Raw genomic sequence first — 16,931 nt, 5'->3', positions numbered from 1 at the left:
AAGGTAGATAAAGAGTGAATAATTTTATTGAGGCTTTATGCAAGACACTGTGCTAAGCAGGGAAATGGAACAGACCGGAATATAACAAAACCAGAATTCAAAGCCTGTGGAGAGATGATATGATAAACAGGGGTGAAGTCAAATTTTGTCAGGACAGAAGCTTATGCAAATTGGGGGGACTAATTTAAGAAAAAGAACAAAATTATAAATGCAAAATTAAGTACCTTATCCTAGAAGAAGTTCATGCAGTGGCAGAGACTTGAAGCTTAAAGCTGCATCATTTTCACAATAAATACATCTTTGGTGGTAAGAGGACTAAGGCACCAAATATTATAAAATCTCAGAAGAGTGATCAGAGATCTCTGCTAGGAAAAATCAAAGATTTCATAGAAAAGAGATAAAGTGTGAGCTTGATCTTATGGACAGAAACAAAAGAAAGGAACTGCAGGTGGAAGAAACATAGAAGAAACATAAAAGAGAAAAGAGTTAGACCTATCTAGTTCAGTCGCTCGGTCATGTCCGACTCTTTGTGACCCCATGGACACAGGCTCCCCTGTCCAGCACCAACTCCCAGAGCTTGCTCAAACTTGCTCAAACCCATCATCAAATTGGTGATGCCATCCAACCATCTAATCCTCTATGGTCCCCTTCTCCTCCTGCCTTCAATCTTTCCCAGCATCTGGGTCTTTTCAAATAAATCAGTTCTTCGCATCAGGTGGCCCAAGTATTGGAGCTTCAGCATCAGTGTCTGTCTATGGAATAGTGAAAAGTACTGTACTGTTTAACTAATGAGAGGTTGGATGGGGAAATCCTTAAAGGCTAGTGGTTCTGAGTCTGATCCTGCACCACCAGCAGCAACATCACCTGAGAACTTGCTAGAAACTCAATTGATGCTTTTGAAATGTGGTGTTGGAGAAGATTCTTGAGAGTCCCTTGGACTGCAAGGAGATCAAATCAGTCAATCCTAAAGGAAAACAACTCTGAATATTCATTAGAAGGACTGATGCTGAAGTTGAAGCTCCAATACTTCAGCCACCTGATGCAAAGAGCCGACTCATTAGAAAAGACCCTGATGCTGGGAAAGATTCAAGGGAGGAAGAGGAGGGGACAACAGAGGATGAGATGGTTGGATGGCATCACTGACTCAATGGACATGACTTTGAGCAAGCTCTGGGAGATGATGAAGGACAGGGAATCCTGGCATCCATGGGGTCACAAAGAGTCAGACACAACTGAGCAACTGAACAGGCTCCATCTCAGACTTACCCAGTTAGATACTCCTGGGCTAGAGCACAGGCCTCTATACTTTAACAGTAACCTCCTAGTGATGCTAATGCAGTTGAAATTAGAATGCCTTAGGAAGTTACTTGAACATCAGATGAAGTTATTCTCAGAAATTTTATTTCAGGCTGTTATACAAAATGGAGAGAAATAAGAAAAAAGAAATGACAGAGAAAAAGTTTTCCTCATCTCACATCACATCTCACAAAATAAATTACAGATCAATTAAAAAGTTAAAGTAAAAAATGCAACCAGATCTTGTGTAGGAGAAAAGGTTATTTCAGTGTAAGGCAACAACAGAACTTGGAAAAGATTAATAGACTTGATTTCACAATTTTAAATGTTTGTGCCATTAAAGAAATTAAAAAGTAAAAACAAACCAGGAAGAGACACAGGTAACATATATCTCAGATAAAACATTTAAAACCTTAATTTTTTTTAAAGACAAACTTAGAAAAATGGGCAAAGGACATAACTGATCATTCACAAAAGAAATACAAATGGCCAAGAATCATATGAGAAAATATTCAAGTTTACAAAAAATAAAGTGCTCAGGTTTTTGGCAAACTATGCTCAGAGCGTGAGACTCCTTGTCAGTAATTTATTTAACACGGGCTCGCTGTAGGAATTGTCATTATTCACAAGGCAATAGAAAACAGAAACATACTCCAAATCAAAGATAGATTCATTACACTACTGTCCCAGGCAGAGAAGAGGTGAAAGAAATAAAGTCCAAATTTAGTTGTGGTGTACCTTTTCTATGAGCTTGTTCTCAGAAGAGTCGGTTTAGCCAACAGTGAGCTGATGTCCAGCTGCTGCCAGCGCGAAAGGCTCTCGAGGCCAGAGCACGCCGCTAGTGGAACCAAGGCGCTGGCGGGCAAAACCACCTCCTCTTTCCCAGGACCGCCGCCTGGTTTTCATCACTGCAGGCAAAGAGGAGCGTTAAAGGTGGTTCCATACCACCCCCTTGTGGCCTCCACCGAATCTGGTCAAGAAACAACCCTCCGGGAGAGAGGGGAATGAAACACCCTGTTCTTTACAAATTCCAGAAACCTGTGTCAATTCCCTATTCCGTGCCATAACTAACTATACTAGGATTAAAAGCTGCCTCTAAACCTCTTCGTACTTTATTCAGGCCATGTCAGCATTCGTAAATATTCATTTGGGCTGAGCACACACATAACGTTATGAGATTGTAAAAATTGAGCCTCACACACTAGCGTCTCTTTCAAATATGATTTTATCTCCTGGGAGTTAGCTGATGGGGTCAGAGTAAGGTCTATGATTATTATTATCTGGTGATTGATCGGTTAGTATGTGATAACCAAGAAAAGCACACACACGATGAAAGGAAAAAAACACGCATTGCAGTCCTACTAGTGACCTTGGGCACATGATAATCCAGCAGGGCCGCATCATCCACTTAACAATCATTAATGAATAAAACCTAGTCTCTACACCCTCACAAGCTCACTTTACTAATTTGTAAATTTGGACTAACAACCTTAACTCTTTGTCAAAAAGATTAAACGTGTGATCACACCCCGTTCCCAAGTTTATTTATGCTCACTTAATGTAATCTTCTCTACATCTGCTCCTAGAAACTCAAGGTCAGAACAAGTGAAATCATCTAATCCAATCCGCCATAATTTCACATTCATTCCACCAACATTTTTTGAGGCAGGGAATTCGGATAAAGACTGACCCGCGATCTTTTATATTTCCCCTTCTGCACTGCGGACGGCTGCCCTTTTCGTCCCCAACAGGCGGCATTCCACTCTGTGGGGTTTGAAATGCCACATGCCTTGCCTAACCCGACCAAGACCATTCTCCCCTGTCCCCATGGAGGAACTTGGTGGGAAGAGGGTGTCTGGCGCGCGCTGCTGCTCCCACTTCCTCTGGGCGGGAGGGAGAGCGGGGCGGTGGTGGTGGAGGGAGTTCCCTCGGCAGCCTCGCTAGGAGCAATTCTAGAGGGTGGAATCACCCGCTCTTTCCGGGACGCGCGGTACCCTTCCCGGAAGGCACCCGCGAAGGCGCGGAGTGCCTGCAGGGGGCGCGGGCCGCCGGGCCGCCCCGGGGGCTGGAGGCCGGTGGTCCCTCCTAGCCCCCTAGCCCGGGAGCGAGGCGAGGCCAAGCCGCTCGCTCCCCAGCCCCCACTCTCACCTCGTCACCTCCCCGCCCTCTCGGCGGGCCTGAGGCGTGCGGCGCAGGCGCGAAGCGCGGCGGTGAGTGTGGCCGCGGAGCCTGGGCCCGGGGCCTCGCAGGCTGGGCGTAGGGCGCGCGGGGAGGGAGTGGGGCCGGCCCGGCGGAGCGCCGGGGAGCTCGAGGGCCAGAAGCGGCGCCGCCCGCCGCCGTGCGCCTGCGGGCAGGGCTGCGCTACCCCTCCGCCCGCGCTCGGGCGTCTCGGCCGCCGCCTCGCAGCTGCGCCGGGCGGGCCCCGGGGACTGGTGAGTGTGAGGGCGGAGCGGCCCGGGCGCCGGACTGCTGCACGGGCCGCGGGCGTGCGGGCGCAGCTTCCTGCGGGAGAGGGCAGGGAAGGCCGGATGGCGCCTTTAAAACTGAAACCCTGCCTTCGTTTTCTGGCGGGATGGCGCGCCCCTCCCCCATCCCGAAGGCAGTTCCACCCCTTGCGGAGGGCACCTCGGCCCCGGCTGGCCTCGGTCCCCCGCTGCTTTTTTTCCGAGTGGTGCCTTTGGGGTCGGGACTTGGGACTCCTGGCTAGTCGCCGGGCCCGAATGGGGCCAGTACGTGGCGCGCGGGTGGAGAAGCCGGGTCCCGATGGCTCCTGCGCGGCCTCTCTGGGCCGCGGGCCCCCATCCGTGCCACGCTGGCCCTCAGGCCTTGCCGGCTGGCGTGGTGACCCTCCGGCGGCGCATCCTTTGCCCGCGCCGGGAGTCACAACCTTCAGGCTCTTAAGCCCCCAGCCAGTATAGTCTAAGGCACTTATTAGGGTACTTCGAACCCATTTTGGTTTTGTTTTTCAGTACAGTCTAGGGACAAGAGTGCTTTGAGGCAGTTTATCTGTAAGCAAAGAGATAAAGCAAACACTGACACTAAATGGGACGTGTGGTGGGTTCTAAAGTTTCCTGCAGCATTTTTGTTTTCTCCTGTCTTTCAAAATCTGGAAAAGATACACTTGTTTCAAAATGAGGCTGGGGAACAACGTGCTTCTAAAACTCTTTAGTAGAGAACCGCTTTTTATTGTAAATGCTTGTCTTATATATATTTACATTGCATGAAAGGTCTTAAAAAGATTGAACTCTTTGATACAAGTGCTGACTGCGGGTAGGAGTCTGCCGATCTGTATTGTGGTTTGTACTTAGACGGTCTTGTTGAAAAAGTGACAGCTGGAAAGATGATTACAAGTGTCTTCTAAGTTGCTTTTTTTTTTCAATGAGTGTTTTAGATGGCATGGTTAGCTTTTTGTAAATTTAAAGTATGTATGAATCCCTTAGCATGAGAAAATGTCTACATGTCTATACTTTGGAATGTTTAGTCGCTAAGCCTTGTACAGCTTTTTTGCGACCCTAAAGACTGTAGCCCACCAGGCTCTTCTGTCCATGGAATTTCCCAGGCAAGAATACCGGAGTGGGTTGCCATTTCCTTCTCCAGGGGATCTTCCCAACCCAGGGATCCAACCGATTTCTCTTGTGTCTCCTTCATTACAGGCAGATTCCTTACCACCGAGCTACCAGGGAAGACCATGTTAACAGTGTTTTTCTGGATGAATAGATTCTAAGCGATTTAATTATTTTATTTTTCTGAGTTTACTACAGTGACATATTAATTTTATCTGTAGCTTTTTAAGTGAGGAAGAGGACTTGAGTGAAAAATTGCATGTTCAGAATCTTCCCATTAAAAGAGGAGGACTAGTGAGCAAATGTGTGTATGACATCCTTAGGTAAAAAGCCAGAGTTCATCAGAGCAGTTATACACACAAAAGTCACGTAAAAACATTTGCTGAAATGAAGGGTGGTTAGCATTTTTGGTCTTGAGTGGGCATTTTACCATCTTGCTTAAAGGAGGTCTGGTAAACTTTTGGATATTGTTCAGCCCTAGGTAGGAGTCAAACATTTCCTGATCAAGGTAATCCTGTTCTTTTCACCTGACAGTCTGAATCCTAGCCAGCTTGCAACATTAATTCTAATGCCATGCTTGGTTTCCTTGCTCTTTTGAAAGAGTTTGAAGTGTTTAAAATGCTCGACTGACAGTTTTCAGTGTTCCGTCTGATACTTGTAAAGCATTTAGAACATGAAGTATAAAGCTTTCAGCTGTGTAAATTCTGTACAAAAGAAGTAGTAGAAATAAGTCAAGATTTTTACTACATAAATATGAAAACAGCTGTTTATTTTTTTTTAATGCACTTGATGGGGTGAGCTCAGGGAATGCTAATTTGTGTTGTTAGATGAGGCATTATACCTGTTGACACCATTTCTGCAAATATCATGGTTGTCAGTTTCTTTGAGTGATTCCCTCACCCTCCTCCCAGTTGGTGGCTGACTAAGGACTGGAAGCAAGATGTAACTTGCTGGTGACAGTGATTAGAAATGAAGATTTAATCACACAATTGTAAACCCAGAAGTCAGAAGACACACTTTTTCATTACTGGCTCTTCTAATTAGTTGACTTCACTTTCAGTGAATTTGTTTCCTCCTCAGTAAAATTGGAGTAGATTTGATAGTAGACCTTCTATCTACCTTACAGGATTGTTGTGAAAATCAAGTAAAGAAAATTCTCAGTAAATTCAGCAGCACTTTATGTGTATGATTACATTATGTATAGTGCTGATAATCTGTTACTGCTCAGTAGGTAAGTCGTGTCCAACTCTTGCGACCCCATGGACTGTGTATTTCCCACCATTCTCCTCTGTCCATGGTATTTCCCAGGCAGGAATTCTGGAGTGGGTAGCTGTTTCCTTCTTCAGAGGCTCTTCCTGACCCAGGGATCAAACCTGATTCTCCTGCATTGGGAGGTGGTTTCTTTACCACTGAACCTCCTAGGAAGTCCAGTAATGATATACCCAGCACTTAATAAAGCAGCAAAAATAGTATGTGCATCTCAAGTTCCCTATTGCTAGAATTGAGATGAGAAATAACAATGCCAAGTTCTACCTGCTGTGTACCTGTATCACCATGGTGATAAGAAAAGAAGCTTATAAGTTCACAGAAAAAACTTTACAATGCACTTTTTTCTGACATTCCTTATTTTCCCACTGCTATAGTAGAAAGAACACTAATCTGAAATGGAAGAAAGAGTTCTCATTCTAACACTATTTCTTCAGTTGGACTAATCACTTTATCTCCCTAAATAAAAGAGATTAAAAGCATAGAAAATCTTATGTTCAAGTTAGATCTCTGTTCAACCCTGTCACTTACTTACTATTCCCCTGACTTAAGTTTATGCCTCAATTTCCTTATCAGTTGTTGTTTAGCCATCATTTTATGTCAGACTCTGCGTTGGCTCCTTGGTCCATGGGATTTTCCAGGCAAGAATACTGAAGTGTGTTGCCATTTCCTTTTCCAGGGGATCTTCCTGACCCATGGTCCCAACCTGTATCTCCTGCATCTTCTACAGTGCAGGCAGATTGTTTACCACTGAGCCACCTGGTAAGCCCTCTTTATGAGTAACAACGGATAGATAATAGTGATTTGGAGAGCGTGTTATAGATTTTTCTAATCATAGGTTTAAATAAAAAAGTATGTTCACAGCCTGGTACATAATTGGTGCCCAATTAATGATCATCATTATTATTCTACTAATAATCTATAAGGAGGATTTAAACAGTTTAAAATCTGTAATTTGGGAATTCCCTGGTGGTCCAGTGATTAGAACTCTGTGCTTCTTACAGCGGGGGGCACGTGTTCTATCCTTGATCAGGGAATCACGATCCCACAAGCCACCCCAGTGCAGCCAAAAATGAGACCAAAAAAAGCCTGTACTAATTTGTCAGCTTTCATTATATTGGCTTTCACTGTGACTGAATAAATTAATGGCAGGAGAAGGAAGTTCAGTCCCTGGGTGGGAAAGATCCCCTGGAGTGGGAAATTGCAATCTACTCCAGTATTTTTCTCTGGAAAATCCCATGGACAGAGGAGCCTGGCAGATTACAGTCCATGGAGTTTCAAGAGGTTGGACTCAACTGAGCACGCACAAATAAATTAATGAGATTTATATTCATGTGTATTTATTTATGTTCCTTTTTCGGTGTTAAAATAGCTTTAGAAGGTAAATTCACTTCAAAGAAATATGACACATATTTATATGTAGTGACATATTTATCAAGTTATACAAGTTTTAGTACTTAATGCAGTATGTATTCAAAAACATGTTGTACTTGAGTTAATTCTGTATAGCTTTCCAGTAAACACATCCAGTACCTTGAGTCTCAGAAATGAACTACATTTTTGCTCATTAACACTTTTGTCCTGTTTTTCCTACAGGCATATTTCACCATCTGCGAAAACTTCCCTGTAATTCAGTTTTCCTCACTCCAGTATTAAGAATTACACCAAGTAAGTGGGATGTGGTAAAACTAGTTAGTCAATTTTATAACAGTCTATGGATATTTACTCAGTAGCTGCCACATCTCTTTTGTTCTCAGTGGAATGTTGAGTGTGACCTCATGAGTAAGAAAAGGATATTTTCTTGAAAATTATATTCTGAGCCTCTGAATGATGAGGGTGATTTTTTTTACCCCCTCTGAAGCCAGAGGATTAATACAAATTTGTGACTATTTTTTTTGAAGAGGATGTGTGGCTTCAGTATTCTTGCCTTGAGAACCCCATGAGCAGTATGAAAAGGCAAAAAGATAGGACACTGAAAGATGAACTCCCCAGGTTGGTAGGTGCCCAATATGCTACTGGTGATCAGTGGAGAAATAACTCCAGAAAGAATGAAGGGATGGAGCCAAAGCAAAAACAACACCCAGCTGTGGATGTGACTGGTGATAGAAGCAAGGCTCGATGCTGTAAAGAGCAATATTGCATAGGAACCTGGAATGTTAGGTCATGAATCAAGGCAAATTGGAAGTGGTCAAACAGGAGATGGCAAGAGTGAACATCAGCATTCTAGGAATCAGTGAACTAAGATGGACTGGAATGAGTGAATTTAACTCAGATGACCATTATATCTACTACTGTGGGCAAGAATCCCTTAGAAGAAATGCAGTAGCCATCATGGTCAACAAAAGAGTCTGAAATGCAGTACTTGGATGCAATCTCAAAAACAACAGAATGATCTCTGTTCGTTTCCAAGGCAAACCATTCATTATCACGGTAATTCAAGCCTATGCCCGACCAGTAATGCTGAAGAAGCTGAACTTGAACAGTTCTATGAAGACCTACAAGACCTAGAACTAACACCCAAAAAAGCTGTCCTTTTCATTATAGGGGACTGGAATGCAAAAGTAGGAAGTCAAGAAACACCTGGAGCAACAGGCAAATTTGGCCTTGGAGTACAGAATGAAACAGGGCAAAGGCTAGTAGAGTTCTGCCAAGAGAATGCACTGGTCATAGCAAACACCCTCTTCCAACAGCACAAGAGAAGACTCTACACAAGGACATCACCAGATAGTCAACACCGAAATCAGATTGATTATATTCTTTGCAGCCAAAGATGGAGAAGCTCTATACAGTCAGCAAAAACCAGACCGGGAGTTGACTGTGGCTCAGGTAATGAAGGCCTTATTGTCAAATTCAGACTGAAATTGAAGAAAGTGGAGAAAATCATTACACCATTCAGGTATGACCTAAATCAAATCCCTTATGACTATACAATGGAAGTGAGAAATAGATTGAAGGGACTAGATCTGACAGACAGAGTGCCTGATGAACTATGGATGGAGGTTCATGGCATTGTACAGAATACAGGAATCAAGACCATCCCCAAGAAAAAGAAATGCAAAAAAGCAAAATGGCTCTCTGAGGAGGCCTTACAAATAGCTCTCTATAGAAGGGAAGCGAAAAGCAAAGGAGAAAAGGAAAGATATAGGCATCTGAATGCAGAGTTCCAAAGAATAGCAAGGAGAGATAAGAAAGCCTTCCTCAGTGATCAGTGCAAACAAACAGAGGAAAACAATAGAATGGGAAAGACTAGAGATCTCTTCAAGAAAATTAGAGATACCAAGGGAACATTTCATGCAAAGATGGGCTCAATAAAGGGCAGAAATGGTATGCACCTGACAAAAGCAGAAGATATTAAGAAGAGGTGGCAAGAATACACAGAAGAACTGTACAAAAAAGATCTTCACAACCCAGATAATCACGATGGTGTGATCACTCACCTAGAGCCAGACATCCTGGAATGTGAAGTCAAGTGGGCCTTAGGAAGCATCACTATGAACAAAGCTAGTGGAGGTGATGGAATTCCAGTTGAGCTTTTTCAAATCCTGAAAGATGATGCTGTGAAAGTGCTGCACTCAATATGCCAGCAAATTTGGAAAACTCAGCAGTGGCCACAGGACTGGAAAAGGTCAGTTTTCATTCCAATCCCTAAGAAAGGCAATGCCAAAGAATGCTCAAACTACCGCACAATTGCATCATCTCACATGCTAGTAAAGTAATGCTAAAAGTCCTCCAAGCCAGACTTCAGCAATACGTGAACCGTGAACTTCCAGAAGTTCATGCTGGTTTTAGAAACGGCAGAGAAACCAGAAATTAAATTGCCAACATCTGTTGGATCATCGAAAAAGCAAGAGAGTTCCAGAAAAACATCTATTTCTGCTTTATTGACTATGCCAAAGCCTTTGACTGTGTGGATCACAATAAATTATGGAAAATTCTGAAAGAGATGGGAATACCAGACCACCTAACCTGCTTCTTGAGAAACCTGTATGCAGGTCAGGAAGCAATGGTTAGAACAGGACATGGGACAGACTGGTTCCAGATAGGAAAAGGAGTAGGTCAAGGCTGTGTATTGTCACCCTGCTTACTTAACTTCTATGCAGAGTACATCATGAGAAACGCTGGGCTGGAAGAAGCACAAGCTGGAATCAATATTGCCAGGAGAAATATAAGCAACCTCAGATATGCAGATGACACCACTCTTATGGCAGAAAGTGAAGAGGAACTAAAGAGCCTCTTGATGAAAGTGAAAGAGGAGAGTGAAAAAGTTGGCTTAAAGCTCAATATTCAGAAATCTAAGATTATGGCATCCGGTCCCATCATTTCATGGCAAATAGTTGGGGAAACAGTGTCAGACGTTATTTTTCTGGACTCCAAAATCACTGCAGATGGTGATTACAGCCATGAAATTAAAAGACACTTACTCCTTGGAAGGAAAGTTACGACCAACCTAGACAGCATATTGAAAAGCAGAGACATTACTGTGTCAACAAAGGTCCTTCTAGTCAAGGCGATGGTTTTTCCAGTAGTCATGTATGGATGTGAGAGTTGGACTGTGAAGAAAGCTGAGCGCTGAAGAATTGATGCTTTTGAACTGTGGTGTTGGAGAAGACTCTTGAGAGTCCTTTGGACTGCAAGGAGATCCAACCAGTCCATCCTAAATGAGATCAGTCCTGGGTGTTCATTGGTAGTTATGATGTTGAAGCTGAAACTCCAAAACTTTGACCACCTGATGCAAAGAGCTGACTCATTTGAAAAGACCCTGATGCTGGGAAAGATTGAGGGCAGGAGGAGAAGGGGACGACAGAGGATGAGATGGCTGGATGGCATCACCGACTCAATGGACATGGTTTGGGCGGACTCTGGGAGTTGGTGATGGACAGGGAGGCCTGGCGTGCTGCAGTACATGGCGTTGCAAAGAGTCGGACATAACTGAACTGAACTGTGGCTTCAAAACTGTCAAAATATTCCCAACTGTAAGAAATATACCTATAAAACTTTTTTTGGTATCATAGGTACAATTTTTCTTTTATAGAAAATAAGCATTCAGTTCAGTTTAGTCGCTCAGTCGTGTCCGACTCTTTGCAACCCCATGAATCGCAGCACGCCAGGCCTCTCTGTCCATCACCAACCCCTGGAGTTCACTCAAACTCAAGTCCATCGAGTCAGTGTTGCCATCCAGCCATCTCATCTTCTATCGTCCCTTTTTCCTCCTGCCCTCAATCGCTCCCCAGCATCAGGGTCTTTTCCAATGAGTCAACTCTTCACATGAAGTGGCCAAAGTACTGGAGTTTCAGCTTTAGCATCATTCCTTCCGAAGAACACGCAAAACTGTTCTCCTTTAGAATGGACTGGTTGGATCTCCTTGCGGCTTATGTAATTATTTAGTTTTCGCAATTACATCAACATTTGAAACGTTCTCAACCTCAGGAAGAAAGAAAACAGAACACAGCCTTTAAACTTGATCAGAAAAGTAATTCTAAAATATAAGCCGGATTGTTTAACATTTGTCTCTTGAAGTCGATTTTTATGACACATTTCCTATCGCCAGCCAATTTTTTTATTAGAAGAAATTTGCATAACAATATTAACACTTGTTATTTGTGATGTATTTGTTAAATTTTTCCATTTTTTAGATTAAAAAGATATGAATGAATATCCTAAAAAAAGAAAAAGGAAGACTTTACATCCTTCTCGTTATTCAGGTCAGTGTACGATTAAATTATTTAAAAGTTAGGCCATGTTCAATTCCCATGCAGTTGTGTTTCCATCCATTTTCTCATAAATGATCTGATTAGAGTTAAATATCTGGGTTAACTTTCAGCTAAGAGGAAACTTTAAGTAAATTCTTTCAAAATATATTTCTCAATATCTGCTGTATGCTAGGCAGACATCAAAATTTCACAGACATTTATTTTAATTCTCACAACTTCATAGTTTATAGATATTTAAGATTAGATATCCAAGTTACGTACTTACATAGCATAATTGAGATTTGCCTGTGTTTCCCAAGCTTGTGCTTAAGTCTTAATAATAACCTTGATGGAAGTAATTTTCCATCATTGGAAAAAAACTTCATCCTGTACATTATTTTCAGAAATGTTTTAAGTTTCATTTTGATTATATAATTTTAGATCTTTTCTTTGAGTATGGCTCTACTATCTTGGCAAATAAGAGGTCTTGACCTCTTATGCTATGCACATGTATACTTGGGGCTGTCTCAGGTATACCTGGTAACCAACCCAAGCCTACTTGTTTTTCATATCTGAGGAAATTAAACCTGGTCTACCTAACTGGCCCTTCCGAGGCAAGAGTTGAAATGACTGTCTTCAGAAGCCCTAACTGGTCCTCAGACCTTCCTCCGTGTATTATGCTTTCTCTGCAGTACATGGCAGATCTGCTTGGTAGTTAATTCAGCGTTTTTTGCAATTAACACATTTATTGCATATTCATATTTTGTGGGACTCTTGACCATAAAATTATATCTTAGTGTGTTTCTAAGTATTATATTTTAAATTGTATAATTTATGGTTCTTTCAAAGCTCAAAGTCAATATCTGAATTATGAAAGCCTTCAGAATTGAAGGAAATATTAATACCTTATTACAATACTATGAAAATGTATTTATGTTGGATAAAGAGATGGCTGTCATTAGATGTTTATGTGTTTGGTGTGCTTGAAAATTTTTAAATTTTGTTTTATGTTCAGATTCCTCTGGAATAAGCAGAATTGCAGATGGATTCAATGGAATTTTTTCTGATCATTGTTACAGTGTTTGTTCTATGAGACAACCAGACTTAAAATATTTTGACAACAAAGGTATATTTAAATTTTCCAAAATAGTTTCATTCAAATTGCTTTTATAATTTTTCATTTCCTATTTGAAAATGTGGGTGAAAGTGATGATTTCAAAATGAGCAAGTATCTAAACTTGTTTTAAGAAAACAAGAGACTTTTGGGTAAGTGAATTTTAATTTTTAACATTATTTCAAACATATACATCAAAAACACATCCTCCTCTATCAGTTTTAGTCAGCTAGGAATTCGTGGCGAAGCAGGAGTGACCCAGAGTTTTGAGTATTTATGATGAAAAGTTAAGAATAGTGGTATTTCAGGGAGTTCCCTGATGGTTCAGTGGTTAAGACGCTGTACTTCCACTGCAGGGGGGTGCAGGTTTAATCCCTGGTTAGAGAGCTAAGATCCTAAGTGCCGTGTAGAGTGGCAAAAAAAAAAAAAAAAAACACACACAGAAAGAACAGTGTTACACACAGTTGTTCTGCTCAGCTGTACATTTCTGTTTGGAGGGCTAATGGAAGGAAAGAACACAAGGTGAAGGATGTGGTCATTTAAAGAACATTCAGTCAGAGACATCAGTATGAGCTCATATTTGGCTTAATATAGACACAGTTACATACAGAAACATTTATGGGATGTCAGTAAATTTGTAGTAGTGCACATGCACGTATTTTTTGCTCTGTTAACTGAGAATCTAACAGAAATGACATCCCAGTAGCAATGAGCACATCTCGTGCCCTGATCCTGGTTTCTAATACCATTTTCCAATAAAAAGAATGAGGGCTTCTTGGAGAAATGGCTGATTCTAGTTCTGGAGCAGGAAACCTAAAAGATGAGCCTGGAGCATTTTGTTATGCCAGAAAATAAGAAAGTACTCAACATATAGAGTCATTCAATACAAGTATGCCAAAGGAGCATAAGAAGCCAACTAAAAGAGCTCCCAGTAGCCAAAGCTGAAACAGTTTGAGAGGGGGAGAAATTGAACTATAACCCAAAGTATAAAATAAATATCCATGAGTCCATAGTGATATAAATAAGTGATAGAATAAATAAATAAGGGATAAGAAACAAATCTGTACAGAGGAACTCCAGATTATTTACGTAGGTAATGCTCCCTCAGGGAGGTGAAGCATAACTTTCCACTCCTTAAGTACAGACTGCACTCAGTAACTTAGTTCCAGACTGTAGAGTATGGAAAGTAAAACCATGACTTTACAATGGAGAAACCCGATAAAGCCCCAGGTTATCAAGTTCAATGTCAGCAGTCATAATAATGTTAATAGTTTATACTCTCTATATGATGTGATTTTTAAAACAAAGCAGTTTGCCTCTGTGTTTACCTTCAAATAATCCATAAGGGAAAGGGAAGTCACTCAGTCGTGTCCAACTCTTTGCGACCCCATGGAATTTAGCCCACCAGGCTCCTCCATTCATGGAATTTTCTAGGCAAGAGTACTGGAGTGGGTTGCCATTTCCTTCTCCAGGGGATCTTCCCAACCCAGGGATCAAACCCGGGTCTCCCGCATTTCGGGCAAACACTTTACCGTCTGAGCCATCCCAGTCTAATCATGAAAAAGCAGAGTTAATTGGTGAGGCATCCTGCAAAATACCTGACCAGTGTCCTTAGGATTGTCATGGTCATCAAAAGCAAGGGAAGTCTGAGAAACTGCCACAGCTAACAGTAGCCTAGAGATATGACAAATAAATGTTATGTATCCTGGATGGGACCTTGGAACAGAAAAAGGATAGTAGATAAAGACTAAGGAAATCGGGATGAAGTATGGACTTTAGTTAATGATCGCTTACCAGCATTTGGTCATTGTTATAACAAACAATGTAAGATGTTAATAATGGAGAAACTGAATGCGCGATATGTGGGAATTCTCTGTATTAACTTTCTTATTTATTTATTTACTTTGTAAATTTGAAACTTCTGAAAAATACAGTCTTTTTTAAAAAGACATGATGTTGAAGCCCAGTTTTCTCTAGTGACTGGCATTTCAGTTTATCCATGTAATGTTTAATGTTTTGATTGATATAAATAATAGGTATTTTTCCAAATTCTTTTTTACAGATGATGATTCTGATACAGAGACATCAAATGAATTGCCAAAATTTACAGATGGAATCAAAGCCAGAAATAGAAATCAAAACTACTTGGTTCCCAGTCCTGTACTTAGAATTCTAGACCACGCTGCCTTTCCTACAGGTAAGAGAAACTAATAGCATCTGCATATTTTGTATAGTTCAGTGAAAAAAATAATAAGTAAAATAAATTTCTTTTTGCCAATTACTATTTAATAGGTTTTATTTAGTAATAATAATAATAGTCTTGCTTTGTTTTTCAGAAAAATCTGCTGATATTGAAATTTGTGATGAAGACTGTGACTCCCCTGAATCAGTCCACCAGCAAACCCAAGAGGAGAGCCCCATAGAAGTTCACACTGCTGAAGATGTTCCAATTGCCGCGGAAGTGCATGCAATTTCTGAAGACTATGATATAGAGACAGAAAACAATTCCTCTGAGAGTCTCCAAGACCAAACTGATGAAGAACCACCAGCTAAACTTTGCAAAATTGTTGACAAGAGCCAAGCTTTGAATGTGACTGCCCAGCAGAAATGGCCTTTACTGAGAGCTAACAGCAGTGGCCTCTATAAATGTGAACTTTGTGAGTTCAACAGCAAATATTTTTCTGATTTAAAGCAGCATATGATCTTGAAGCACAAGCGTACTGATTCAAACGTGTGTCGAGTATGCAAAGAGAGTTTCTCTACCAACATGCTTCTGATTGAACATGCCAAACTCCATGAAGAGGACCCCTACATATGTAAATACTGTGATTATAAGACAGTAATTTTTGAGAACCTCAGCCAGCACATTGCAGACACCCATTTTAGTGATCACCTTTATTGGTGTGAGCAATGTGACGTACAGTTCTCCTCAAGCAGTGAACTCTACCTACATTTCCAGGAGCACAGCTGTGATGAACAGTACTTGTGTCAGTTCTGTGAACATGAAACGAATGATCCAGAAGACTTGCATAGCCATGTGGTAAATGAGCATGCATGTAAATTAATAGAGTTAAGTGATAAGTATAACAATGGAGAACATGGACAGTATAGCCTCTTAAGCAAAATCACATTTGACAAATGTAAAAACTTCTTTGTTTGTCAAGTATGTGGGTTTCGGAGTAGACTTCATACAAATGTTAACAGACATGTTGCCATTGAACATACTAAAATTTTTCCTCATGTTTGTGATGACTGTGGGAAAGGCTTCTCAAGTATGCTAGAATATTGCAAACATTTAAATTCACATTTATCTGAAGGGATTTATTTATGTCAATACTGTGAATATTCAACAGGACAGATTGAAGATCTTAAAATTCATCTAGATTTCAAGCATTCGGCTGATTTACCTCATAAATGTAGTGACTGCTTGATGAGGTTTGGAAATGAAAGGGAATTAATAAGTCACCTTCCAGTCCATGAAACAACTTGATTGTTCTCCTTTAACTTCCATAATGTTGATGTGAAGTAATAAATTCAACTATTTTGAAAATGTTAAAATGAATGATTTTAAACACAACTTGTGAGAATTGTCTTTAACAAGATCTTTTTAATTGCCAGTTTTCTTGGCATTGCTGCCTTTTCAGTATATAGTTGTATCCTAAATGTGATATTTTCAATGCATTTGTGATTTTAACCACTTTTGGTAACTGTCATTGTGTTTCTTGCATGTGCTCTGATTTTATGAGTTGATAGGAAATATACACTAAAGAAACTGTAGTTTTCCTTCCATAAATACAGGTGTTACAAACTTTTTCTTCTTTAAACTCAAAACAAGATCAGTCTGTCATGGATGAAGTCATTAAAGTACTGCACTTCCAGTGCAGTTGCTAAAGTGCAACATATGCACAATTAAGGCCAACTGATACTCCCGTTCAGAAGATCCAGACCGTGCTTTTGCATTCCCCAGTAGTTCCTATCCCCAGGACAGTCAGTGCTCTCCAT

The 16,931-nt window shown here is 41.0% G+C and overlaps 2 protein-coding genes across 4 annotated transcripts in view; one reads left to right on the top strand and one right to left on the bottom strand.

Moving 5' to 3' along the window:
* The window catches only part of KCNMB3 (potassium calcium-activated channel subfamily M regulatory beta subunit 3), a 105,826-nt gene extending 102,291 nt beyond the window's left edge, over positions 1 to 3,535 (bottom strand). Inside the window, exons 1-2 of the mRNA XM_018047560.1 lie at positions 3,445 to 3,535; positions 2,035 to 2,204 (exon numbers count right to left, since the gene is read on the bottom strand). The gene's annotated coding sequence lies outside the window, so the exon portion shown is untranslated. The remainder of the gene's footprint in view (positions 1 to 2,034; positions 2,205 to 3,444) is intronic.
* On the top strand, positions 3,225 to 16,628 carry ZNF639 (zinc finger protein 639). Of its 3 annotated transcripts, none has more exons than XM_018047556.1 (6): positions 3,225 to 3,506; positions 7,722 to 7,793; positions 11,759 to 11,827; positions 12,831 to 12,941; positions 14,992 to 15,126; positions 15,266 to 16,628. In XM_018047556.1, exons 3-6 carry the CDS (start codon positions 11,770 to 11,772, stop codon positions 16,417 to 16,419), a joined length of 1,458 nt encoding a protein of 485 aa, XP_017903045.1. In that variant the 5' UTR covers positions 3,225 to 3,506; positions 7,722 to 7,793; positions 11,759 to 11,769; the 3' UTR covers positions 16,420 to 16,628. The 3 variants fall into 3 exon arrangements, with proteins under 3 accessions (XP_017903045.1, XP_017903046.1, XP_005675345.1); XM_018047557.1 differs by having other exon boundaries at positions 3,225 to 3,728; XM_005675288.3 differs by lacking the exon at positions 3,225 to 3,506 and adding an exon at positions 6,862 to 6,887.

The sequence above is a fragment of the Capra hircus genome, chromosome 1 (genome assembly GCF_001704415.2).
Source record: "Capra hircus breed San Clemente chromosome 1, ASM170441v1, whole genome shotgun sequence".
Lineage (NCBI taxonomy): Eukaryota > Metazoa > Chordata > Mammalia > Artiodactyla > Bovidae > Capra > Capra hircus.
This window is presented reverse-complemented; position numbering and strand designations above follow the sequence as displayed.

Coding starts and splice junctions, on each gene's coding strand:
- ZNF639 (XM_018047556.1), top strand. CDS start 11,770: ATGAATGAATATCCTAAAAAAAGAAAAAGGAAGACTTTACATCCTTCT. Junction 11,828..12,830: donor ACATCCTTCTCGTTATTCAG/GTCAGTGTACGA, acceptor TTTTATGTTCAG/ATTCCTCTGGAATAAGCAGA. Junction 12,942..14,991: donor AAAATATTTTGACAACAAAG/GTATATTTAAAT, acceptor TCTTTTTTACAG/ATGATGATTCTGATACAGAG.